Genomic DNA, 27,580 nt, shown 5'->3' with positions numbered 1-27,580 from the left:
CATCTCCACAGATGGTGCTGTAATGGCGCGGATGGGCTGCGCTTCCGTCCCTCTAGCCGAGTGACTCATTTCACCTCTATGGATTGATGCCCAGGCTTCTAGACGTCTGGCCCAGCCTGGGACTGTCATTTCTTAAGCTCATCTTTTTGGATTCCACACGAATTGCTCTTGAAAGACAAAGCGGGATAAGAGGCAAATGTGAAGCTTGGTCTGCATAATGCACTTAAGATGGTTGTGACCGGTGACCCCTGGTTTCCCCAGTGGAACAGGAAGCCCTCACAGAGCCCCCCACCCCATGGGAATCAGGGAGGCTGTGGTCACTGCCCAAAGCGCATGATGGTTGTTCAGGCATGAAGGTCCATCGTGTCTGCAGAACTGAGGGCAAGGTACAGGCCACCCCCCCATGTGTACCTGAGTTGCCTGGGCACCTGATAAAATGCAAGTTCCTTTGTCCCTTCCCGCCCTGAGAACAGCTGCTTCCCCCCTTATCCCAACAACTCTCTTGACTGCTTTCATCTTTCTTTGTGACTGCCTTTCGCCTTTTTCCATTCTTTCTTAATGAGGAGTATGTCCCACCTGCAGAGCCCCTGTCCGAGGTCCTTATGTCCTCAGTAGAGCCTGTGAGTTTCCTCTAGGAGATCTGGATTCATGGCCAGATACTTGTGTGACTGTAACAGAAGCTCTGTCTCCTGAGTACTTGTATCAAGTCAGTGACTGCATAAAATAGGAGCCTTGGGGCTGGGTGGTGGCATACTCAGTAGAGCGCACTTGGTACCATACACAAGGGTTTGTGTTCATGCCTTCAGTTCCCACCTGCAGGGGGTGATGCTGTATTAATGGTAGAGACTTTTTTGTTTTTTTTTTTAAGGAAAACAGTGTCCACTGGAAATAGTGGAGTCATCATATAGGTGCTGAGCCCCAGCCCCAGCAATAACCCTGATGGCCAAAAATATTAGTCCTGTCCATATAGTCTGGCAGATGTGAATGGATCCGGGCCTTTTGTGGACTTAGTTCAGTGATGGAGTTTTCTCATCTGGTAGGGCACGGGCTCAGGGTTGGTGTGAAGATACAGAGATGTTGCATGTAGAAAGCTTTGTGGGTGGTCCGGGAGGTGGCGTAGCGGATAAAGCGTTGGTGTGAAGATACAGAGATGTTGCATGTAGAAAGCTTTGAGGGTGGTCCGGGAGGTGGCGTAGCGGATAAAGCATTTGACTCTCAAGCATGGGGTCTTGAGTTCAGTCCTCGGCAGCATATGTGACAATCTGGTTCTTTCTCTCTTTCCTCCTATCCCTCTCATTAATAAATAAATATTTTTTAAAAAAAGAAAGAAAAAGAAAGCTTTGAGGCACAGCTAGTGCACAGCTCTCAGGCACCAGATAGAGCATCCTTTAGCTCCCTTTGGCTTGTCATGGCCGAGCTTCTTGAAGCTGCTGTTTTGGAATCCAGGCTGTAGAATATGCAGAGGAGGGCTAGATTGGTTGAAATTATTTTATGAGAGAATTGACCAAGTCACTGCTTCTGCCAAAGGCAGTATTGGGGCTTTTTTTTAAAAAGCTTTTTAAAAATATTTATTTTCCTTTTGTTGCCCTTGTTTTTATTGTTATTGTAGTTATTGTTGTTATTGATGTCATTGTTAGATAGGACAGAAAGAAATGGAGAGAGGAAGGGAAGACGGGGAAAGAAAGATAGACACCTGCAGACCTGCTTCACTGCCTATGAGGCGACTCTCCTGCAGGTGGGAAGCTGGGGGCTTGAACCGGGATCCTTGTGCCGGTCCTTGCACTTCGCGCAAGTCTGGATGGAGTCACAGTAGTATCTGCCACTTGATATTTGGAAGGTGACATGACCTAAGTTGAGACAAGATGGTTAGTGAGAGGGAGTTGGGCTGTAGCGCAGCGGGTTAAGCACAGGTTGGCGCAAAGTGCAAGGACTGGCGTAAGGATCTCATTTCGAGCCCCTGGCACCCCACCTGTAGGGGAGTTGCTTCACAGGCGGTGAAGCAGATCTGCAGGTGTCTATCTTTCTCTCCCCCTCTGTCTTCCCTATCTTTCATGATTTCTCTCAGCCCTATCCAATAACGACATCAATAACTACAACAACAATAAAAAACAAGGGCAACAAAAGGGAAAATAAAAATAAATAAATGTAAAAATTAAAATTAAAAAAAAAAAGTTAGTGAACAGGAACCAAAAGGCAGGATTAGGGACTTTAGGGTAGAAGAAAGGGAAACCATTTTTAGACATGTTCCAGGGGGCACACAACTACGGTAGTTTTGCTTGAGTTTGGTAGCTAGCCTGGGGTTGGCTAAGAATATTGTCTGAGAGAATGGTGTCAGAGTGGAGAAAGAGGCTAGAGAGTTGGATTAGGGCAGGGGCGTAGCTCCCATTCTTGGGAAAAAATTCGGTGGCTAAAATTAACTACTTACCTCCATCCACCTGCTCCAGGGCCCATATATATTTAGCATAAGATCCTGTGTAACCTCTAAGTCCTTATTGGTCTGAACTTATAGCTCATGGTCACATATGAGGAACATTGCAGGCTGCACTCATTTCAGGACCAGTCTTTTTCGAGTGGCAGGGCAGGATATCTGCAGCCTCCCTTCGGAGACTGGGGCTATCCCTACCATCATTGCTTTATGATGAGGACAAGGTCCTGAAAGGGCTCACAAGATGCCGTTCCTCATGGAAGTGACCAGTGGTAGTGGAGAGAGGGGAACCCTTTCAAGGTCTGGGCCTATCATGTGTATGGGAATCCAAGGGTTCCCTAACTAGGGCCCCAGATGATGAGGTGGTGTGCAGATTGAGGTTTCTATGGCAGTTGCATATGACAGTGCGGGTGAACCGTAAAGTGAATGGATAGTCCCAGAGAAATGTAGAACAAAAGGCGAGCCAGTGATTGTGTGCTGTGGGTAATTAACACTAGTTCTCAGGGATAGCTCTCCTTAGGGACCTGCTGTAATGACTTTGCTTCCCATTTCTCAACTGGCATCCCCAGTGCTCTCTGGGGACTCCCTATATCCTGGTGTCTGGCCACTCAGTCTCCCTCCTGCTCAACAGAGCCATGCGGTCAGCACTACTAAAGGTCGCACAGGAGAGGGTTTGGAGAGAAGCAGTGGACCCACTTTGCTATTGAGTGCTTTCCTTTCTTTTTTTAAATACTTTATTAACTAATGGAAAAGACAGAGAAAAAACCAGACATCACTTCAGTACATGTGCTGTGAGGGATTGAACTCAAGACCTCATGCTTGAGAGTCCAATGCTTTATCCACTGCACCATCTCCTTGACCACCTGTTGAGTTTTTCTCTCACAGCTGGTTGAGTTATTTGATACTCACTTAGATTCTGCAGAGTTATCTCCACTGAAGCCCAGGAACTTTGAGGAGTGGCTAAGACAAGCCTTCTGGATCAGAGAAGCATTCTGATCTGAGCTAGAGATACTTGGCTTGGTGCACAATGTCCAAGGCAGAGGCTATTTCTCTCCCTGCTGAACTGCCTTGTCCAGTGTGGCAACACTCCAAATTCTAGTTCCAGAAGTTTGAGCCTTGTCTGACAGGTACCCTGATTCCCTGGGCTTGCTGGCCACACATACTGGGACTGGTGTTGCACACCCAGAAATCCTATTTGGCACGGGGCGTGAAGCCAGTGCTGTACACTCCGGCAGCTCCCTGAGCCTGCGTCTTTACTTTAAAAACTGGTGTCTGTGTAGGTTTTTCCTGGCTGAAAATGTGATGGTAAAAACCAGCATTGATTGGACTTGTTGTGCCAGGCACTGCACTCTGGACTTGGCGAGTGTCATCTCTTAAAACCCTCACAGCCCCTTTGGAGAGAAGTGGCATTGCTGTTTTTTGTTTTAGGTGAGGAACCACGACAGGAGCGTTTCCGAGATCTGCCTTCAGTCACACAATTGCCATAGGAGCTCAGACCCAGAGGCAGGGAGGTGGGGGGCTGGAGGTTGTTAATAGGGTAGGATGTGCTTTTTACTTCAGCCACCAGCGTTATTGATGAGGCTCAGGGCCTGCACAGCTCCACTGCTCCAGTGGAGTTATTATTTTTTTTCTTAGGTCTTCTAGAGGGGGCAGAGACAGCACAGCACTGCACCACTATTCTTGATGTGTTTCCCCAAAAGTTGCTTCCATGTGGGGACCTGGGACTCAGACATGGTAATAGACACACTCTCTGGGTGTGCACCCATCAGAGATTTCTTTTGAGAGGGGTGCCCCCACTTTTCCCAGGGGTGTGTCTTCCTTCCCCCTTACTTCCAGGTGTAGCTTTACAAATGCCTTCACTAGACCTGTAGTTCTTATTACCACTTTCCGTCTACTCACATGAACCACCATGCATTTCCCTTTTGTCATCTTGGCAAAAGCACACAGCATCTGTGTTTATTGTCAGATGCTTGGCTCAGGCCCTGGTGAAAGGGCGTTCTCTGCGTTCCTTAGGTGAGGTCTCCCATCAGCTCTGTTGCTAGTGTGTGGAGTCAAGATTACTTGTATGTTCCAGTCATTCTGCAGAGGATTCTGGAGCCCCTGTCTCAGGCCAGACCTCTTGCCAGGTACTGGGGTGGTAGTCTGGCATCTCACAGGGCAGGGGGCCCTGAGGGTTAGCCTGTGGTAGCAGGGCTCTGTAGAAACGCCAGGGTAGCTCTGCAGGAGCATTGCAAATGGGGGTTGGGGAGTGGTCAGCTGACTTGTAAATGACTTTGCTTAGGAGCTCCCTGAGCAAAAGACCCAAAGGCATCAAAAGTTCACACACAGGGTAGGTGTGAAGGGAGGGAAGTGAGGAAGGCCAGAAATGAGATTGGCTTTATGTGGGAGCCATGGAGACATTCAGTAAGAGTGATAGCAAAGTGATGCAGTTTGTGTCTTGGGATGATCACTGAGTGAGGGAGGGCAGGAAGCACTGGGGTGGGAGAGGCCATTGAAGGCCAGTGAAGGGAGGAGGACTTGGAGCTGAGGGTTACAAAGCAGAGCTTCCATCAAGAGGAATGAAAGGAGCACTTTGTCACAATCCTCATGATATTCTTGACCAGGTAGACACAGAAGGTCATGGAAAGGAAAAAAGTCTATTTGTAAATGGAGACCTGATGTTGTTGTTGTTATTAATATTTTTATCAGAACATTGTTTAGCTCTGCCTTATGGTGATGCTAAGCATTGAACCTGGGACATGGATCCTCATAAAAATGTTTTGCATGGGAGCCGGGTGGTAGCACAGCGTAAGGTTAAGCGCACGTGGCGCAAAGGGCAAGGACCCGCATAAGGATCCCGATTCGAGCCCCTGGCTCCCCACCTGCAGTGGAGTCACTTCACAAGTGATGAAGCAGGTCTGCAGGTGTCTTTCTCTCTTCCTTTCTGTCTTCCCCTCTTCTCTCCATTTCTCTCTGTCTTATCCAGTAACAACAACAATAACTACAACAATAAAAACAGGGGCAACAAAAGGAAATAATCTAAAAAAATTTTTTTTAATGTTTTGCATGGAAGCCAGGTGGTAGTGCAGCAGGTCAAGCACACACCAAACACAAGGACCAGAGTAAAGATCCCGGTTCGAGTCCCTGGCTCCCCACCTGCAGGGGAGTCACTTCACAAGTGGTGAAGCAGGTCTGCAGGTGTCTATCTTTCTCTCCCCCTCTCTGTCTTCTCCTCCTCTCTCCATTCTCTCTGTCCTAGCTATCAATAATGACATCAATAGCAACAACAATAAAACAACAAGGGCAACAAAAGGGAATAAATAATTTTTTTTAATCTAAAAAAATGTTTTACATAGCCGCTGTGCTATCTCCCTGCTCTGTGGGGAGCTTATATTAAATCATTGCCTCCCTGGCCAGCAGCTGGGTCTCACAACCTTCATGTCCATGGACTTGAATCCCCACCTGCCTCTGGGAACAACAGGGACTAATCCGTGGAGATCGCTCAAGGGATCCTCCCAGTCCCCCAGTGGAGTACGCTACCACCCTGTGGCCTGTTAGTTTAAGGAAAGCTCCTAATTTGGGAGGCACTGGGCAGCTGCTGATTACCATGGCTGGGCTGCATTCAGGAGAGGCATCTAGGCCAGTCAGTCTGAGTCTTCAAGGCAAGGGCCCTGTCGCTAGTTCAGTGCAGGTATCCAGCTGGGGCCATGTGCGAACTCCCTGCTTACCTTCAGTGTGCAGGTGGATTGGAACAGTTGTCCTTACGCTGCAGAAGGACTCACTGATGTCCAGTACAGTCTGGATAGATTTCACCCATTCCATTTTCTGCCACAGATTCCATGGAAGTGAAGCCCATCATGACCAGAAAGTTGCGGAGGCGGCCAAATGATCCTGTGCCCATCCCGGACAAGAGGAGGAAGCCCGCTCCTGATATCCTCTATGACGGCTGGCTCCTTTCCATAGACCACAGATGGCTGTTGTCCTGACGAAATCCCCTCTGAGATGGGAAGGCATTTAGACAGGATGCATGCATGAAGCAGGGGGAAGCATATTTTTTCCTTGGAGTCCTCGATTGGTATTTTTTTTAGGGGGAAGGATTAATAGGTAATGGAGTTCATGTGTCATGATTTTTCTATCTTGTGTAAAATGAGGACAGTAATATCTGCTTTTTGGACTCCACTTACCTATTTCTCCGAAACAGTGGATTGCAAACCGTCCTTAAGTGAAAGCAAATGAAATTCAGATAGATGTGAAGCAGCCCTTTTAATCATAAACTATAGAAACGGGAAGAGGGCATGTGGGGAAGTGTTTCCATATTCTCTCAAAGAGATAATAAATAATCATTTGCACAAAATGATTAGTTCATTATCTGCCACCAGGCAAGGGCAGAGGTCCAGGATTAAAGTCGCAGGGGAGGGAGAGAAGGAATGAGAATATACATGTTTATGCATGGATGTCCCAGTCTTTAGAATAGAAGCACTGAGGTTTGATCTGCTTTCTGCGTTGGTCTGTGTCACTGTCCTATGTCACTGTTTTAGCACAGCACATGTAATTCTCATCTTATGGAAGTTTGTAACTTGGGGGATTTTTTTTTAATTTTATTTACCAAGGCACCGTGCCATTTAGCCTGAGAATCATAAACTTCCAAGAAGCAAGCTGCTGTTGTCAAAACATCGTCTAGCATAGTCACACACTGTAAATTCTGAAAGTCAGATACCGTTCTGTTGATTTCTTTTTGTTTGCAAGCTGCGCTTTCAGACACGTCCCTTTAACTCTCAGCACCCCAGCTAAACTATTTGTTAACAGATGAGCAAATCATGGAGGATCTGAGAACATTAAATAAGGTATGTTCTGATTTTTTTTTTTTTACTTGAAAGCCGAGTCTTAATACGGTTTCTGTTTTACTCTGCTCACATATTCCTTGTTCAGTCACTTTGACACCACCTTAAGTTGCATTTAAATGATTTTTCACTAAGATTTTTTTTTTTTGTTCTTCTTTCTTACAGCTTAAGTCACCCAAGAGACCAGGTAAGTTTGTGATTTAACTGGCATTTGTGCAGTCTTTTAATCAAGTTGTTGAAAAAGCATTTGAATACCTGATTGTGAATTGTGGCAATTTTGTAAAATAAAATGTACATCATTTGTCTGAGGGGAGTCATTGTGGAAGCAGAAGAGTGTACCCTTCCCTGATTTTCTTTATTTTAACAGTGCCATGTTAAGAATTATTTTTGTCTTTTCCTTAGAATCTGTTGCAAAAGAGACATTTGATTGACTGCCTAAGAAAAGGTTTCCTTCAGATCAGGCATCAAAATTAAGATCTAACTAGACATTATGTCTGAGGAGGAAAGCAGAAACTTTGAGTGTGACTCACTTTCAGGACTTAATTTTAGATCATTTGAACCCATTGCAGTTGCAAATACCATATTGGCTTGACTCTGTATACCTAATAATCTGCTCTTATCATACCTAATAATAAATATTTCTAGAAATGATTTTATTTTTATACATTTCTTAGAGGTGAGGGGAGAGTGAGTCCAAAGCATCACTATTGAAACCACTCTTACCTGGTTTAGTCTGTGGTACTCAAGGGTCACACCCAGGGTCTCATGCTGGGACAGCATGCGCTCTCCCCACCGAGCAACCTGCCAGGTTCTCATTTTTACAAACTTCAACATGCTTTTCTAGTTCTTGCCCTTTTGGGCTTCTGATGCTCACTGGGAATTTAATCCTGTCCTAATCCTGTCAAGCGACCTTGTCCAAATCCCTTAGTCTTCCTGAGTACTGGGTTAGGCTGTGCTGTGTATACCTCACAGGGTTGCTTTGAGGAGCAAGTTAGGTGCAGTATGCAGGAGTGCAGATGACTTCCCACTGAATACAATTCTGCACTTGGTCATCACTTTTGGCATGCTCTTAAAGAAATTCAAAGCATGTTAGTTGTTGGACTTACATTTGAAAATGCCTCTTTGGTTCCTCCAGCATCGCCGTCCTCACCAGAGCACTTACCTGCCACACCTGCAGAGTCTCCAGCCCAGAGATTTGAGGCTCGGATAGAAGATGGCAAATTATACTACGATAAAAGATGGTAGGTTCCAGAAAAACATGCATTGCTTTCAAGAGTCTCAGTAGAATCTCTTGGAAAGAGGGCCGGGGGTTCTCTCTGGTTGTTAAAACAGAGCATAGCTGCTGTGCAGCTCCCTTCCTTCTACCCATCCATTCAACCGGCCCCCCCCCCCCCCATTCTCCCTTTTCCAGAGCACTGCTCAGCTCTGGCTTGTGGTAGTGCCAGTGTTTGAACCTGGGACCTAGGAGCCTCAGTTGTGAAAGTCTTGAATAACCCTACTGCACAGCTCTCTCTGTAAGTAGGATGCTACTTAAAAGCAATCAGCAGCCATCTGACCCAGGCTGCCTGTTAGATCTCTAAAAGCAGTGTTTCCCCAGTATGTGCCTTTCTGAAGGCGATCCCCTCTCTCCATGCTGCTGACACTTTACTAGACTTGGTAGGCTCACCTCTTCTGTGTGCCCCTGTAGACTGGAGCCAGGGTCCTGTTGCTCCTCTAACTCCTCTTAACTTGGCCTCTGTGTGCTGATATTAGTGGATTCTTTGTAAAAATAGGGTGTAGCTAGTAGTCAGATAAGCTTAGAGGGTGGTCATCCGTGTTCTGGCACTTGTTTGGTTCTGTGATAAGCACTGCCTTTTTTTTTTTTTTTTTTTAAATTTATTTATTCCCTTTTGTTGCCCTTATTGTTGTATTGTTGTAGTTATTGTTGTTATTGATGTCGTCGTTGTTGGATAGGACAGAGAGAAATGGAGAGAGGAGGGGGAGACGGGGAGAGAAAGATAGACACCTACAGACCTGCTTCACCACCTGATGCACTGCCTTTCTAAGCTATTGGGTGTTGTCTATTTCAGGAAGCAGACTTGAGGGGAACTGTATCCTGCAGTGTCATTAGTTTAGAAGTAAGACTATTTGAAACCTTTAGACCACTGTATTTCCACTGGGACAGAAGTAGGAAACAATAGCAAAGAACGTTTAAATAACTTTTGTTATTTAAACAAATATTTGTTAACAATAACTTTTGTTATTGTTGTTATTTTGCTTTTCTTTTTGTTAGAGGGTGAGAGGCAGAGGAGAAAGAGGGAGAGAGAGACCTGCAGTGCTTCTTCACTTATAAAGCTGCCTCCTGCAGGTAGAGACCAGGGGCTTGAACCCAGGTCTTTGTGCACAGTAATATGTGTGTCTTCCACACCTGCAGTCTCCAGCCCAGAGATCTGGGGCTCGGGTAGAAGATGGCGAACTACACTTGAAGAAGCATTTGTTACTGTCTCCTCTGTGCTGGACTTTCCTCTAGGTCCTGGCCACTCCATTCTGCCACCTTTCCCAGTCATTTCAGCTCATATGCTTCTGTTCCTCCTCCATCTGCATACATGTTTTTACTCAGGTGGGCTCTAAGCTTGTACTTAGCCTTTCCATTTGATCATATTGAGTATGCTTCTCTGCCGGCCCTCTGTGATCAGCATTGATAAGGACCACACAGTGAGCTTTCAAGTTTGAATGTATTACATGAAAATTACAAAATCAGAAGAATATTTTTGAAAAATTTTAAGAGAACTTTTTTTTTCCCTTAAGCATAAAAAAAACCCAGCATTGTGAGGTTGGCCAGTGGTGCCCCAATTAAGCACACATATCATCATGCACAAGGACCCAGCTTTGAGCCTCCTGTTCCCTGCTGGGCTAGCTTTGCCAGGGAGAGAGAGACAAGGAACGCAACGCAATGCCTTTATTGATCAGAGACAACACCTTTATATCTTAGAAACCGGAAATAGCAGGTCGGAAAAGGAAATGGCTAGGAGAGGGGGTGGAGAAAATAAAAGATTGCGAAGGTAGAAAGCTTCCATAGCAGCTGTTGGGAAGGTTCTAACCAATGGGATAAACCAATACCCCACAGGCAGGGCGGGTCTCAGGCAAAACGATTATGTAAATAGACCACAGTATCAATGATGGAGCAGGGCATAATGCCCAACAGTTCCCTGAAGGGGGCTGCTTCACGAGTGGTGAAATAGGTCTACAGGTGTCTTATCTTTCTCTTTCCCTACCTATGTCCCCTCCCCTCTTAATTTCTCTCTGTCCTGTCAAATAGAAAAGAACCAAAAAAGAAGGGGGGAAAGATGGCTGTTGGGAGTGGTGGATTCATAGTGCTGACTCTAATCCCCGGTGATAACCCTGTGGCAAAAAAAAGGCACTGGTAGGAGTTCTTAGAGGTCTAGGCGTGCCTGAAACAAATCTGTTACAGTAAACTAATTGCCCAACAGGTGCTGAATGTTTGTTTGTTTGTTTGTTTTTCCTATAAGTTTAAGCTTACTGAGTTCCTCTCATTTGTTTTTCCCTATAAGCTTAAGCTTACTGAATTCCTCTCTCATTTGTTTGTTTGTTTGTTTTTCCTATAAGCTTACTGAGTTCCTCATCATTTGTTTGTTTGTTTGTTTTTCCCATAAGCTTAAGCTTACTGAGTTCCTCTCTCTCATTTGTTTGTTTCCCTATAAGCTTAAGCTTACTGAGTTCCTCTCTCATTTGTTTGTTTGTTTTCCCTTCAAAAAGGACCCTGTGTCCTAACATTACTGATTGGGCTGAATCACCACTAGGTGGCAGGCCCCTACAGCTCAATACACAGAGGGGCAAAATAGGATGACAAATGTTTCTAATAATGAAAACCACACAACCTTTAAAGATCAAGCCCACACATAAGAACCATCTTCAAAAATGATGAGATTTATCAGTAACATTTTTATGGACCTGTGAGTCTGAACACCGTATGATATTTCAGACGACGTTCAGATGATGTAATTGTGTTGCTTCAGATCTCCCTCTTTCAAGACCGTAGACTTGATGAGACATGTTTCGAGGGTGAAAATGCAGCAAAATAGCCTTCTTGTTTTTCTTGGGAGAAGATCACGTTTCATAACGTGGGGTAGTCAGATTCGATGTGCTAGACCGCCTGCGTATTTTGAAGGAGTGTCACGATCTATCTCAGAGGGGTAGCTTTTGTGGGAAGTCCCTGGGACCACGTTACTTCATCAAGGACTGTAACGTTGCTCACACAGAGACTGGTGTTTTCTTCTTGTCGTGTGTTTCTTTTCTGTTGGCTTTAGCAATGAGTTTATACTGTGTGCGTGTGTAGGCAGGGGGACTGACCTATCGTGTGTGTGTGTGTGTGTGTGTGTGTGTGTGTGTGTGTGTGAGAGAGAGAGAGAGAGAGAGAGCGAGAGAGAGAGATCCCCCCCCCCGCACCCCACACTGGTGACTGCATGTTGCGCCTAGGAGTCCTAGCTGCTGCTTTCTGTAGCACAGAGCAGGCCTTCATGACTCCTCGAGTCCTGGGTGCCTGGCTTATGTCTCCTTGGCAGTCTGGAGGCTTTCACTTTTCTTTCTCTCCCAGTGTCTTGGCCTGTGGCTGAGAGGCCAAGTGAATCACTTTATGCTGCTTCCAGTGGTGTGGGCTGTTCTGGCAAAGCAGTATTTCTGGCTAAACATGTTTCATTGAGTTTCAAATGACTTCAGCAAAATGAGTGTGATTCAGGCTTCCTGGCTTGGCATGAATACTTAGCAAGCTACATTTCATTTTGAAAGGTAAGCATCTTCCTTCTGCCTTGGCCTTGCACTGCTTTTAAGACATTTTATCTCCCGCTGGAAGTTTTCCTCACATTTTGATTTGGACTAATGACCCTTCTTAGAAAGGACTGTAAAAGTAGCTGATATTTTAAAATAACGAACTAACCGATAGTGCTGGTGGCCTATTTATTTCTCTCCTCACTTTAAATCTGGGGCTGCTGATTTGAGTCAGAAATGAAGTCACCCACTGGCTCATGGATTTAACCCCCTAGCCTTCAACTAACACAGAATATTCAATTACTCAAAAGAGTGAATATTTACAATTAAGATTAACTTGAGTTTCTGCATGACTTTTTTCTTTCTTTTTTTTCTTTTTTTTAAATGAAACATTAACATCAGGCTTCCCGGTAGGCTGCAGAATTAATTCTACCCTTTTCCGTGCCCCACTTTTTGGCCCACCTTCTAAAGAAACTGCTTTTCTTCCATAATCATCGTGGTGATTCTAGTTCATTGGATTAATAGTGGTGGCAAAACTCTAAGAGCTTAATTGTAGGGATTCCCAGGTCAGAATTTCCATTAGTAATAAAGGAATAAAGTAAGTTTGACTTCTGGGGCTTGTTCTCTGAGGCTATTTAGAGTAGTTTTCAGCAAAGAGGAGTTGCTTCTTCAAAATAGATTAATTGGGGGGGGGTGTTAATGTACATTTTCACTAAATTAGTCCCATTGATGTTGCTTTTTAACATTTTTTTTTTCACGGCTAAATATATTTGAATTATTTCCTGCTTTTAATAGCTTTTAGAAAATGAAGAATTAATTTCCTTTGTCGGCAATGGCAAAATAAAAATCATTGTGTGATTCCTCTGCTCCCAGTGTTATTGGAGAAGAGGAGAGAGAGAGAGACACCTCAGCACTTCTCCACTGCTTGTGCGTCTTCCCTTGTGTGTGCTGCTCCCAGGTACAGCCAGGGTCTTGAGCCTAGGTCCCTGTACCTGGTAAAGCTGTCTTCTAGCCCCTGAAATGTTTATTTGGGGGCACAGTCTCTCATTCGGGTAGTGTGCTGCTTTGCTATGTATGCGACCCGGATTGGAGCCTGGCCTCCACCACACTGAAGGAGCCTTGGTGCTGTGGACTCTTCACTCACTCGGCCATCTGTTAAAAAAGAAGAAAGTTAATTTTATGAGAGACCAAAGTGCTATTCAACTCTGGCATATAGTGATGCTGGGAATTGAGCCTGGGGTCTCAGCTGTGCAGATTCTGTGCTCAAATGCTGAGCTCTGCACCCCGCCCCAGCATCCAGATGATCAAATAGACCTGTTATCCAGAGACCTTGGCTCATAAGACCATTGTAAGTACAGTATACATGGAGCTTGTGAAGCATTGTGGCCAGTGGCCCCTGTAGAGCACATGGGACCACTCGCTGGTAAGTAGGCAGCGACAGGAGGTGCCCAGAGGCACTAGTCCAGGCCCTTTCACCAAGCAGATTGTGTTGTTTACTTCACATAGTCAAGTTTCAGACAGTCCAAACCCTGGTGGTGCTGGATTCTGAGCACTTCTAAAGGAGAATGAAACCCAGCAATTTGTGCAATCATTCAGCACTGTTGTCCATAGTGGACATTCAGGCTGGACATATGGGGGCCTGGAGAGTGTCTGCTTTATGAAGTGCAAAACCTGGGTCCAAGCCCCTAGCCACTACTTGGTGCATCATGCACTGGGCAAGCCTCATGAGCAGCGGAGTGGTACTTTGGTGTCTCTCCTGCTTTTGTCTCTCTCACCCTCTCTCTGGGAAAAAGGAAAGGGAATTCCACTGGGAGCAGTGGAACCTCACAGACAGAAGCCCTAGTAAAGCCCTGGTGTTTAGCTTTACTGACATTTCACCTTTGGGGTTTTTGTTTAATATTTTATGTCTTTTATTTTGATGAGAGAGAAGGATAAAGTACAGAGAGAGTGACCTCAGAGCCTCAGGCCATGTGAGTCTTGTAGAACCACTGTGCTGTCTATCCATCATTGTTGATGTAGGTGTTTTCTAATACAACTTGTAAAAAGCATACTTAAAAAAAAAAACTATAGCTACAACTTTTGAAAAGGAGCTATATATATATATTTAAAAAAATACCATCTGGGAGCCGGCAGTAGCACAGTGGGTTAAGCTCACGTGGCGCCAAGCAGAAGGACTGGAGTAACGATCCCGGTTCGAGCCCCTGGCTCCCCACTTGCAGGGGAGTCGCTTCACAAGTGGTGAAGCAGGTCTGCAGGTGTCTGTCTTTCTCTCCCCTCTGTCTTCCCTTCTGATCTCCATTTCTCTCTGTCCTATCCAACAACGACGACATCAATAACAACAATAATAACTACAACAATAAATCAACAAGGGTAACAAAAGTGAATAAATATTTTTTAAAAAATGCATGTCTCCACAGTAAATTTCTTTCTATTCCTCACCCGTGATCTTTTTATTATTGTTATTATCATCAAAGTATTTAGAAACTAGCATCAGTATGACTTAAGGCTAGCTGCATGTTATTTTGTGTTTTTATGTTTCTCACAATTTGCATAAAATCACTGTAGATTATCTCCTTATCTAGATTTTCAGTTTATCCATTACTCAAGGAGTTACTATTTACATAGGACAGTTGGCTTACATGTGGTAGGGGAAACTCAAAACTGGGATATTTTTGTGAGCTAGTTCAGTCTTGTGCACTGTATAGTTCAGACCAAATGATATTGCGTATTTAACATAATGAAGGTCCCCTGACTCATAGTTTAACCAACGAATCTGGCCAACAGTAGCTTTAAAGCTAAGATCTAAACCAATCTGTTCTAATTGCATTTATGATTCGATTTCTTTTAACTGTGTTTTCGGGAAGTAAATTGATTTGAAAGCCCGAGTTTTCAGCTCCAGAGTAGCAGGTTAAAGAGCATTTAGAATCAAGATTGGAAAAAGCTCATTGTGTGAGTGAAGTACATTCTTTACTCTGTTACCTTGGCAGTAGATTATTTTGTTAGAACCAGCTAAAGGGAGCCTGCTTTCTTTTCCACACACAAGTAATAAGATGCTGTGCTTTGCTGGAAGATGTATTTTTTGTGGGCTCTGCATAGGTTAGTGAATCTGCTTAGCTAAATCTGCGCAGCCAGAATGAACCAGAGGTTATGTTCTTGACTGAAGTGGCCCTGGCCTGGCCTAGGCAGGGCTGCCAGCAGCTGCCCAGCTGATGCTTCCAGCTCTTGTCATCTGTGTCCTGTGGCAGCTGTTGTTCCAAACGGCCAAAGCAATTTGTCCTCACCCTTGTCCCTGAACACATAGAGATTGAAGGGAGTCTGCGGGAGTTGGGTGGTAGCACAGCAGGTTACGCGCAGGTGGCGTAAGGATCCCAGTTCGAGCCCCTAGCTCTCCACCTGCAGGAGAGTTGCTTCACAAGTGGTGAAGCTGGTCTGTAGATGTCTTTCTCTCCCCTTCACTGTCTTCCCCTCCTCTCTCCATTTCTCTCTGTCCTATTCAACAACGATGACAACAAAAATAACTACACAACAATAAAACAGCAAGGGCAACAAAAGAGAAATAAATAAAATGTTAAAGTAAATGAAGGTAGTCTGCACGAATGTCTTAAGAGAGCTCTGTCCAGTTTAAAGCGGTTCCCCTGACTGACCAGATCCCACCCCTTTGGTCCATGTGACTCCCAGAGCTTTATCCGGTTAGCACTTTCCAGCTGGGGGTATTTGACAGCAGGAAGCTTGTGGCCTTGTCCACTGTCTGCCTCTACTAACCAGAGTAAGGGCTAAATGTGGCCTGCTTTCTTGTTGATGACTTACTTGAACAAATACAAGTAAACAATTGTTCAAACTTCTCTGGTTGCTTTGTTCACCAACATTCTTTTTCTTGGGGGTGAGGGGTAGGATCAGCAGGGGTGATCAGAGACTTGAAATTTTCAATTTACTTTTTTTGAACTGGGCCAGTGAACCATGTTACTTGATTTCCCAGTGTTTTCCTCTATCCTTTTTCCCCTTGGTAGAAGGACTGAGGAATATATAAGTTTTAGATCTAGAAAATTAGGAAGTCATTCTGATCTGTCTAATCCAGTGCTGCAAGCCTTTAAACAAAACCTGAACTCTATTCTTTCCTTCATATGTAAGTGAAGAGTCTTGCTTATATTTGTTTCATTCCTTTCCTTCCCGTCTTTTCTTGCTTCCATCTTTCCTTCCTTCTTTTTAACTAAATTTATATCTCTAATGATCCCTTATTGTATATTTAAACTTTATTAAGAAACCAACCAATCTTACGTTAAGTGTTACCCCCCCACACACACACCACAGAAGAGAAATGAAATGGAAAAAAAAATGAGAATGTTTGAGGTGAATGGTGTGTATACTTGTGGCCTTGCTAGTGGTGCTGGCTTAACAGGTGCATACTTCTCCCCAGGCTCATGGAGTTGTACATAATTCTGTATATAGCTTTTTACATATCAGTCATTCTTGAGTACAGTGGTTAAGAAATTAATAAATGTGCTCTTGTATTTTGGCAGGTACCACAAGAGCCAAGCCATCTATCTAGAGTCCAAGGACAACCAGAAACTGAGCTGTGTGATCAGTTCCGTCGGAGCCAATGAGGTAGGATGCCCTTTAGGAAAACAGGACATGACCAACCTGCAAAGCAGGTGCTTCCCAGAAAGTATGGTGGAGTCACGCCTTAAGAGCAGATTAGGTTCTTGAGTCAGCACGTTCAGGTAGAAGTTGAATCGTTGTTATTGAAACCCCCTCATAGGGCCAGTGAAATAGCTCACCAGGTATGGTGTGTGCCTTGCCATGTGCACAACAGATTTGAGCCCCAGCACCACATGTGGAAGTGACATGGCACACGTGTGAGGCGCTAATATCACAGAGAGAAAGGCAAGGAAAGGAATTGCCTTACGGGGGCCAGGTGGTGGCAAACCTGGATCCATGTGCAAGGATCCAGGTTTAAGCTCCTAGTCCCCACCTGCCGAGGGGAAGGGGGATGGAGGGCTTCACAAGTATTGAATCAAGTCTGCAGGTGTCTCTGTCTCTCCCTCCCCTCTAGTTTCTCTCTGTCCTAGCAAATATAAAATAAAATAAATAGAAACCAATTTTTAAAAATAAAACAAGGTTGTTTAAAAGAAAAAGGAAATCCCTGACATGTCTTAATTGTGACATGTGGGCTTGTGTGTTCCTTGTACTTGTGAAATCCACACGGCATCCGAGAGTTGGGAACCACTGAGCCACACTCTAGGAGAGCATCAAAGGCAGGTCTGTGTGAGAGCTTTGCAGACACCATCTTTGCTTTCTGACAAGGGGCACAGGCCTGCTTGCTTCCCCTCTTCCTGCCAGGCTCATGCCCCCTTCAGTGCCCTCCACTCACTGAGAGGGAGAGGAGGCTGGTGCTGAAGCCACTCAGAGGACTCTGCTCCGGATTTTGCGGCAGGCCTGGGAGTTCTCCACTAGACCTTTCATTAGTGCGTCACCTGGATTGTTAGTAGTTCTCAAAAAATAAGTTTGAAACTTTAATAATAACTGGATTGACTTGATCTTTTATCAGTCCACAAATGTCTGCAAAGGAATTGATTTTTATGTGTCTACCCTCTGTAACTTATTCGCACCAGTGCACAGTAAATCTAATGAAACTGGATTATGAAATAACTTAAGCCTCTTCGCTTCTCTCAGCTTCCTGAATTGAAGATGCCCTCAAATGTGACTAGTGTGCAAAATGATCGTTTACTCAGTGGTTTGGGAACGCCTTCCAGATAAACAAATGCCATTCTTCTCTGAGCTCAGGACCTGTGTATTCCTCCAGGCTAGTCAGCACCAGAATGAGTGACCTAATGGGGACCTTGCTGTCCCTCACTAAGCCATCAAGATTTCCCAGCAGAGCTTTGATGCCTGGCTGTGTGGGCTGCTGTGCAAAGTTTGTGTGGCCACCTGGTACTTAAACCCATTTTTAGAAGCAGCTCAGTGGTCTCTTTCTGGCAGCTCCAGATTTTTCAGGAGAATGGACATGAAAGTTGGGAGTGTCATAGTCCCCCTCCCCCTTGAAGATTGTCACCATTTGACATTAAATTGATTGTCAAGGAGGTCTGACAAGGCTCTGGAGGGGGAGTGGGGAACCACAGTGCAGTGGAGACAACTGGCCCTAAGAAGAGGGAAACAAATGTTTCTCATTTCTTGGCCACACTTTTCAGATTGAATTTTAAGTGATTGGAGACCACTGGTCTTTACATAACATGACTCTGGGCAGCTCTGGTGGGTGGGCTCTGTTGACCGTTCTGCAGTTCTGCCCTCTTTGGTTCTTTTTTCAGCTCCAAATGGTTCCATAATGTCTGTTAGAGGCTTAGCTTCATGCAAGGGCTTCAACTCTATTTTTAAACCAGTGTGTTTAACTTCAAAGTCTCTCTGTTCCTAAAACATCATGTTAGAAAAATTGAGAGGAAACTGAGAATGAGCTTATTTAAAACCTAAAGGCTGAGTGGAAGAGGGAGATATATTTGCTAATATATACTTGTATGAATGCAAAAAAAAAAAAAAAAAAAAAAGACCTGTCGATTTTTGAAATGTTATGCTGTGGGATTGGAGAAATAACTCCCCAGCTGGGGCAGGTACCTGTGATGTGCCTAACCCAGAGGATAGTTCTGCCACCATGTGGGATGTGCTACCACACCGAAGGACACTCCAGTCGTGTGTGTGTGTGTGTGTGTGTGTGTGTGTGTGTGTGTGTGTGTGTGTGTGTGTGTGTGTGTGTTTGTTTTCTACCGGGACCATCATGGGTTGCTGGCACATTGCTTCCAGCAGCCGTTTTTCCTTTTTTTTTCTTTTAAGAATTTGTTCATTTATTTATGAGAAAGGAAAGAGAGAAAGAACCAGATATCACTCTGGTACATGTGCTGCCCGGGATTGAACTCAGGACCTCATGATTGAGAATCCAATGCTTTCTCTACTGCGCCACCTTCCGGACCACTCCTTTTTTTTCCCCTTCAATTTTTAATATTTTCTTTCTCTTTTTACTTTTTCTTTATTTTTTAATGAAAGAAAGATGAAGAGAGAGAGACCAGAGCACTGCTCAGCTCTGTGCTGGGGACTGAACCTGGGAATTCAGAGTCTCAGGCATGAAAGTCTTTGCAGAACTATTATGCTGTCTCCCAAGCACTTTTTTCCTTTCTTCCCCCTTTTTTTTTGATAGGACAGAGAAACAGAGGGGAGAGGAGATAGGGAAAGAGACAAAGTACAAGGACCGGTGTAAGGATCTCAGTTTGAATCCCCAGATCCCCACCTGCAAGGAAGTCGCTTCACAAGTGGTGAAGCAGGTCTACAGGTGCCTTTCTCTCCCCTTATTTGTCTTCCCCTCCTTTCTCCATTTCTCTGTCCTATCCAACAATGATGACATCAGCAACAACAACAATAATAATAACTACAACTACAGTAAAAAAACAAGGGCAACAAAAAAGGGAAAGTAAATATAAAAAAGAAAAAGAAAAGAAAGGGAGAGAAAGACACCTGTAGACCTGCTTTACCACTAGTGAGGTGTCCTCCCTGCAGGTGAGGCGAGGGGGCTTGAACCCCGGTAATCTGTGCTTGACCGGGTGTACCACCTCCTACCCCCATCCTCCGTGCATGTGTGAAGCCCTAACTACTTTCTCCCTCCCCCTCCCTGGGTCCCATAACATTGCCATAGAGTTGGCTCGATCATTAAACACGTGCAGAGAGTCCTCACTGACAGTGGGGGCTTTGATTGCCATCAAGAGTCCCCTCAGACTAGCAGCTCTACCTCACTCCTCTTCTCTTTGAAATGGGGTGATGCTCTAATACCCCCCCTCACTGTTCTAGGGAAGAGGAGGCTGGGCCTGATCAGCACAGGGAGCACTCAGCAGCTCCTCCTCAGACTGCGTCAGGCAAGGCCACCGTCCTCCCAGTCTGATGCTTGTCCATTGTCAGCTCCGGAGGACTGCATCTGTCCTGTAAGACAGACTCTCATAGCAGCGCTGGGAGGTGGAGCTGGTGAGGAGAGGAGCACTGTCTAACGCTAATCGAACCTTCTCTGGATCCTAATTGGGCCTTCGCTCAGGCACGGGCATCTTTTTGGTTATTATTTTCTTCATTCCCTGTCACAACAGTCGACATTAATGGTTAGGAAACCAGTGTTGAAAGGCTTTATAATAATACAGGAGACCCTCAGAGGAAGAAAAGTATTAAAGTCTTTCCAAATTTGATTGAAAGTTTGTGTTCATGAATATATGTATCTGTGTTGATATTGCTGTCATCAAACCAGATTTTAAAATGTCCTTAAGGTGAAGGCAGAGACACGCTTTGCATGTTCTTAACTAAGTATAAGAGACAGCAGGGAGAAGTGAGTTTAGGCAGCCATGCCTGTGCTCTGGCCTAGAGGGCCAGAGGCCAGCCTCACAAGGTGACTGATGCTTCAGGGATATGCTTGCTGGGTTTTCTCTCCACCTTACAGGCATGCAGTTCTCCCTTCTTCCTCCTCCTCCTCCTATTTATTATCTTTATTTATTGGATAGAGACAGCCAGAAATTGAGAGGAGATGGGGAGATAGACACACAGAGAGAGACAGAGAGACACCTGCAGCCCTGCTTCACTTGCAAAGCTTTCCCCCTGCACATGGGGGCTGGGGGCTCGAACCCGGGTCCTTGTGCACTGTAGTATGTGTGCTCAACCAGGTGCGCCACTGCCCGGCCCCTATTTATTTATTTGTTTGTTTATTTCTTTATTTATTACTCTACAAAGTGGTTTATTTACTTTGTTTTGATTTTGTGACTGAACCTGCAGTGTGGGTGTTGCACTTACAGAGTCTGCAGGAAGGAAGGACCAAGCTGGAAAGTCACTTGATCTCATAGGCACAAATGTATATAACAGTTCAAAGGCACCAGTATCCCCTAACGGCCAGCAGAAGTGGTGGTGGCTGGTGGTTGTGTAAGATGAACTTTTCTCTGGGAAGATGGGGTTCAGTCACACTGCAGAAGGGAGAAGAAAGGCACAGCCCCCAACTTCTCCCTGCCCTTCAGCGAGGTCAGCTCCACCACACACACACATGCACTCACACTCACGCTCAAACACACACTCACACTCACACACACACACTTTTCAGCTTACAGCACAGACACACATACACACACACACTTCAGCTTACAGCACAGACACACACATATACACACACTCTTCAGCTTACAGCACACACACACACACACACACTCTCTTCAGCTTACAGCACAGACACACACATATACACACACACTTCAGCTTACAGCACAGACACACACATATACACACACACTTCAGCTTACAGCACAGACACACACACACACTCTTCAGCTTACAGCACAGACACACATCCACACACACTTCAGCTTACAGCACAGACACACATCCACACACTCTTCAGCTTACAGCACAGACACATACACACACACACACACACACACACACACACACACTTCAGCTTACAACTGGCCCAGCAGTTCACAGGTGGCATGCACAGTCCCTCCTGCGGCTAGCAGGTCATCCACAGTGACCACCTTCTGTACTGGTTCTAGGGCATCTTTCTGGATTTCCAGTTCAGCCTTCCCATATTCCAGTGAGTATGAGGCAGACACGGTGGGACCTGGCAATTTCCAAAAACTCATTCATTTTTGAATGAGCTGGCAGCCTAGGCTCAGCTCCTGGGCCAGGTAAGGACCGAACAGGAAACCTCTGGAGTCCAGGCCCGAGATGTAGTCGAAACTGTGGCCGTGGGTCTCCCTCAGGTGACCTGCCAGAAGGCTGATGGAGGCGCGGTAGGCGTCGGGGTCCTTGAGTACCGGTGAGATGTCCCTGAAGAGCACACCCAGGATCGGAAAGTCCAGGAAGCTGCGGATGAGCCGCCACAGCCACGCATGTCTGCAAAAGTGCACCCCCTCCTGTTTATTTTTATGTAAGAGAGAGACCATGGTCCAGGAGTTGGTATAGTGGATGAAGTGTTGGGCTGTCAATCATGAGGTCCTGAGTTCAATCCCTGGAGCACATGTGTCAGAGTGATGCTCTGGTTCCCTTTCTTTTGAATCCTTTTGTTAATAAATTAAAATCTTAAAAAGTAATTATTAAAAAAGACAGACCATGGTGGTGCTGGGGATTGAACCTGGGCTCCCAGTCATGTGAGTCTGGTGGCTACTGCTGTACTGTCTGCCAACCCTCTTGCAAAGATTTTGATGCTGTCTAGAAGACATCATGGCTCACCTGCCTCCCCTCCCCCCTTCCCCTTGCAGATCTGGGTGAGGAAGACGAGTGACAGCACCAAGATGAGGATCTACTTGGGCCAGCTTCAGCGGGGGCTCTTCGTCATCCGCCGGAGGTCAGCGGCATGATGGTCTCCAGTGTCTTCCCTCAGCCCTTTTTCCGGAGTGGGGTTTCATTTCACTTTGTTCTGTTCTCAATAGAAAACTCTTTTTAAAAAAAACTTGAGAAAGAACTGCTCGTGGGCCCCCAGAAAATGGCGAACACTGCTGTGTACTCTGCAAGGCACTCTGGGACCAGTCACCTCCAGCTTTGCGTCCTTCCTGCCTGCCTCTGCTCCCCTAGCGATTTCCCAAGGAGACCAGTATATCCGGGGGAGATAGGGAGTTGTTGGATTGACTTGTTTCTCTGTCGTTTTTGACTTTGAGTTTGAAGGGACAGCTTCGTGTGTGTGTGTGTGTGTGTGTGTGTGTGTTTAATATTCTCTAGGCCTTCTATGAAAAGGAGCAGAGAGGGATAACACTCTGTAGCATGTTTTCATGTTTTGAATCTGATTAGCAGATCTCGTAGCTATTTCCTTTGTCGAGCCCAGCTCGCTGCTTTCCCAGAAGCGGGGTCGCAAAGGTCCTAGCAGATGGAGATGGATTTTCCTGGCTCTCAGCCTTCTCTGAGAAATAAGCGCCTCATGCAGCATCTGGTGCATGCCATCCGTTTTGCTGCCTGGGAGCCTGTGTGCCCTGAAGGAAATGGGTTGGGGGTAAAGGCGTTCCATATTCAGGACCCGCTGAAGGTACCACATTCTGAAATCCATCTCCCACGAGTGGTTTATTTGAACACGCTTGCTCTGGCCACAGCTGGAGCAAGAAGCGGTAGTTTCAGAAGTTTTCCTGCGTAATTCAGTTCTCACCCCACCCCTGGGTAGATGGAGTGGTATATGCTGCAGGCCGGTCATCAGAGAGGGAGACGGGATTGACAGTGGTGTGCAGTCACCCACACTTCAGGTTGCACCTTGGTGGCCCATGGTGTCTGGCTCCCAGCCTTGCAGGAGATTTGGCTGGGAAGAGCGCGGCAGGGTCAAGGCTGCCACTCCACTTCCTCCCAAGTCCTCATGAAATGGTCTCACGTGGGCTCCTGCTCTCTCAGCCTCGTCCCTGTCTCTGGAGGCATAGTTTCCTGGGAGATGGGCCTTCCTGTGGTCGGTCACCTTAAGATGTGAGAGCAGCTGTGACATGTCTGGGTCAGCCTGACGTGTCCTAAGCAACCTTTGCAAGTCATTCCCCTCTCTTCACGTGGTTTCTCTGTGTGCCGTGGGGGCTTTGACCCCAAGTAGACCACCTTCTCGCAAGCCCTGGCTTCAGTGCTGACCAAGCCTTACAAGAGCGAGACTTGTACAGATAACATACCTGATTTAATTTATACCCCCCGCCCCACACACACCCCCAGGGTGATAGAGTCTCATTTAGAAGACAGGATAACTGATACTGTTTAGCAGAAGCTGCCTGGGTCTTCTTCGGTGTTTCTTCTCTGCCCTCTAACCCTTCTCAGAGTGCGGGTCACTGTGGTGAAGTGTAAACAGGAGCTTCACGATGGCCTTTGCCAGAAAGGACTTCCCTTGCTTCAGCTGTCACCGTGCTGTGTGTAGCACCTGTAATACTCAGCTGTTGGTGACCAATTGGCTAATGCCCAGAGATAGAAAGTGAGGTGTGTTTGGTGGGCCACCCTCAGGAGCAGTGATTAAGAAAATCTTATTGGTCCTTCTCAATGGTGTGCCAAAGTTTGGGGGAAGGGAAGAAAACTGTTTGGATAGCCCCTAGGGGTTCTGCACCAAGGCGGCAGCAGCAGCTTGGTTAATCACCTGTTGGCACTTCTGTGCTTTTGTGAAGTGACTGTTTTCAAGACCAGAGTATGGGCACTTTGGCTCTTTCTCTTCTGTAAGTTTTGAGGGTGTTTGAAACCCACGCTGGGGGCCTGGTCTCTACCACATCATGGCCTACTCCTCAGTGTCCTCACAGCCCGTAATCATGAACCGGAAAAAAAGAGGGGAGATGTGAAACACAGCTTCATAAGTCATACTCCTTACTTGATGTCCCCAAGCAAGTTTTCATCGTTGAACCAGCCACCCCAGAGATGAAAAACCACTGCACCACCTGTGTACTGACTGACTGGTGGGGAGAGCCCTTTGCTAAAGAGGGAACTGACCTCTAGCCCAGGTGACCATTCTCTCTCCAGGTCTTTCTTTCACTAGACCCCAGGGTGCCAGATGAATCATGAGATTCAAACTACTTCCTTCAAGTGATCCTTTGGAAGAAGCCTGTCCAGATAGTTGTGATCTGGAAGGGGTATGTGTGTGTGTGTGTGTGTGAGAGAGAGAGAGAGGAGAGACGAGACAGACTGATCGAGAACCTGTATTGTTTGGGGCATTTGCCTCAAGTATTATACACAGCGTTTGCTGTGGCTAAGTCCCAATATTTATTTTACCTCTGCTTGGGGGCTTTTGTGTGCTCCTACCCTCATCCTCAGCCAACCCCAGCCCCCCCCCCCCCCACACACACACACCAGATTCCCTATCTCCCTAACTTTCTCCTCTTGACAAACTAGATGTCTGTAGCCATACCAAAGCCAGGACGTTTTCATTCACTTGAATGCCACTTTCCTCCCCTCACCCCTAGTAGAGGTGGGAGGGGTCAGCGTAAGTTCCCAGAGAATGATCTACAAAATCAAGCTATGTGTGTATTTGTGTGCAAGGCCCTGTGTTCAGAATGGGGTGACTTTTCTAAGAGAAATACAGTAGGTAGGATAGGGTTGGTTGTTGCCCTTTTTTCCTTTTTTTTTTTTTTTTAACCTAATTGGGGGGTGGAGAAGGGAGGGTTTCTATTTTTTACAATGCTTTTGTTTTTCTATTACCATTACCTTGGATTTTTACATTTCCTCTTGACTTAAATTTTTGGTTCCTAATCTGAGACTTTGAAATCTTAATACTTAAAATGTTACACCCATTTTGCCCCCAAAGAGTTCAGATTACTTTACTACCAGAACATGGTTTTAAAAAAAAGTTTCAAGCAGCTGGTGGGCTTTTTATATAAAAATTTCACTAACTGGTACCATGAAATATTCTGAGAGGTGAATGTAAAAAGTATAGGTTTTTTTTTTTTCCTTAAATAAACTTTTCAAAAAGAAAACCAGCATGTCTGTGTCACATCCGTTGACTTGATAAATGATTGAAATTCATTTGAAGTTCTCCCTCTAGCAGTTGTGGGGGAAGGAAGCTAGGAGAAGGAGAAGTAGACCAGGTATTTGCTTGTTACGGAGAGTAAGATAGAGAATGGTATCAGAGATTGCCTTGGGCCAGGAGATAGCCCCTGCTGTGCATGAGATCCTGGATGTCAGCCCCAGGACCACTTGGGAACAGCATAGACAACACCTAGGAAGCTCCACGGATGGAGTAATATTGTCTGTGACTCTCAAAAGAAAGAAAAGAATCATCACAAATAAAAGGGGCCCTTGGTTCATTCTCCTTTGCGCATAAAAAACAGGAGCAGGTCCTGGGCAGTAGTGCACCTGCTTCAGCACATGTTAACGATGCACAGGGACCCAGGTTGAAGACCCCAGTCCTCACCTGCAGTGGGGGGGGGCGAGCTTCATGAGTAGTGAAATATTGCTGTAAGTTCTCTCCCTTTCCTCTCAATTTCACTATACTATCAAAAAGAAAAAAGGAATTAAAAAAAAAAATCCCGGGAGTCGGGCGGTACCACAGCGGGTTAAGCACAGGTGGCGCAAAGTGCAAGGACTGGCATAAGGATCCTGGTTGAAGCCCCCGGGCTCCCCACCTGCGGGGGAGTCGCTTCACAAGTGGTGAAGCAGGTCTGCAGGTGTCTGTCTTTCTCTCCTCTCTGTCTTCCCCTCCTCTCTCCACTTCTCTCTGCCCTATCCAACGACTACAACAATAAAGGCACTTAAAAAAAAAAAAAAATATATATATATATATATATATGAAAGTGACAGGGTAAATTTGTATGACTGAGGAGGGTGCTTTTCACGTGTACTAAGGAGGCACCTTGATCTCACTTAAGCTTACAGCTACCCCACAAAATAGACTGTTAGTAGTGCTGTTTTCAGTATGAGATCAGAGGCTCAGAAGCAGAGCCTGGAGTTCATTTTCTTTCTTTTTACCGCTGGGTTATCACTGGGGCTCTGCCTGCGCAACACCACTCCTGGCAGCCATTTTTCTTTCTTTCCTCTAGATAGGAGGTGAGAGAGAGTGACAACAAGGGAGAGAGGAGGAGAGACACTGCAGCACTGATGCACTGCTTATGTAGCTCTCAGCGTTCCCCTGTAGTGGCTCAAGGTTTAAACTAAACCCTGGTCCTTGTGCATGGTAGCATGCACTCTACCAAGTGAATGACCTGCTGGCCCCAGTCGAGATCTTCCAGATGCCAAGCCACCAGCTCTCCTCATCTCCACACTTGGCTCTGCCAGTTTCTTTAAAGCCCCACCAGCTTTGCCACCCATCTGCACTGCCTGGGGAGCTTTTTTTTTTTTTCTTTTCTTTTTCTTGTTCTCTCCTCTTATACTCCACAGAGTACATTAGGCGGTGAAAACACTGTTAGCTGCTGGTTGGCTCAACTTTTCCCTGGGCAACTGGGTTGAGACAGTGGCAGTTGCTAGCCAGGAGGTGGCTTTCCTTTGCAAAACACCCCAGCTCTCAAACAGAAAGAAGGAAACATTTAGAAGGTAAAAAGAAATTGGCGGGAGTCGGGCTGTAGCACAGCGGGTTAAGCGCAGGTGGCGCAAAGCACAAGGACTGGCATAAGGATCCCAGTTCGAACCCCGGCTCCCCACCTGCAGGGGAGTCACTTCACAGGCGATGAAGCAGGTCTGCAGGTGTCTATCTTTCTCTCTTCCTCTTTGTCTTCCCCTTCTCTCTCCATTTCTCTCTGTCCTATCTAACAACAACAACAATAATAACTACAACAATAAAACAACAAGGGCAACAAATGGGAATAAATAAATAAAAAGAAATTGGCCTGGATAGATCTCACTTGATCTAATCAGCAAAGAAAGCCTCTGGAGGAAAACGTTCTTATTTTTCCAGATTACTTCCTGTCTGCCTTTCTTGTCATCTCCAAAATGAGGGAGGGGTGAGGGCCATTGCCCTGGTTTCTGTACAGGTAGATAGGTAACTGACTGTTCTTTCCTGCTGCTCTCAGATGTCAGGAGTCTGTTCATGTTGCGTCCTATTTTAGAGGCCTGGATTGGAAGATTACACTGGATCTGTGTCACCTGCTTCTAGTGGCCTGTTCAGCTTCAGCCAGCAATCTCTCTAATAACCCTCTTGGGGGAAGGGGGC

At 45.8% G+C, this 27,580-nt stretch overlaps 1 protein-coding gene and 1 pseudogene across 1 annotated transcript in view; one reads left to right on the top strand and one right to left on the bottom strand.

Moving 5' to 3' along the window:
* SUDS3 (SDS3 homolog, SIN3A corepressor complex component) overlaps window positions 1–25,415 on the top strand; it is a 40,486-nt gene extending 15,071 nt beyond the window's left edge. The window contains exons 7-12 of the mRNA XM_060193009.1: window positions 6,239–6,334; window positions 7,187–7,248; window positions 7,411–7,432; window positions 8,381–8,486; window positions 16,527–16,611; window positions 22,266–25,415. Of these exons, the coding sequence (XP_060048992.1) occupies window positions 6,239–6,334; window positions 7,187–7,248; window positions 7,411–7,432; window positions 8,381–8,486; window positions 16,527–16,611; window positions 22,266–22,364 (470 nt within the window). The 3' untranslated portion in view covers window positions 22,365–25,415. The remainder of the gene's footprint in view (window positions 1–6,238; window positions 6,335–7,186; window positions 7,249–7,410; window positions 7,433–8,380; window positions 8,487–16,526; window positions 16,612–22,265) is intronic.
* On the bottom strand, window positions 21,280–21,950 carry LOC103119007 (adenine phosphoribosyltransferase-like; annotated as a pseudogene).
* Window positions 25,416–27,580: the final 2,165 nt, after the last annotated feature.

The sequence above is a fragment of the Erinaceus europaeus genome, chromosome 6 (genome assembly GCF_950295315.1).
Source record: "Erinaceus europaeus chromosome 6, mEriEur2.1, whole genome shotgun sequence".
In the NCBI taxonomy this organism is placed as follows: domain Eukaryota; kingdom Metazoa; phylum Chordata; class Mammalia; order Eulipotyphla; family Erinaceidae; genus Erinaceus; species Erinaceus europaeus.
This window is presented reverse-complemented; position numbering and strand designations above follow the sequence as displayed.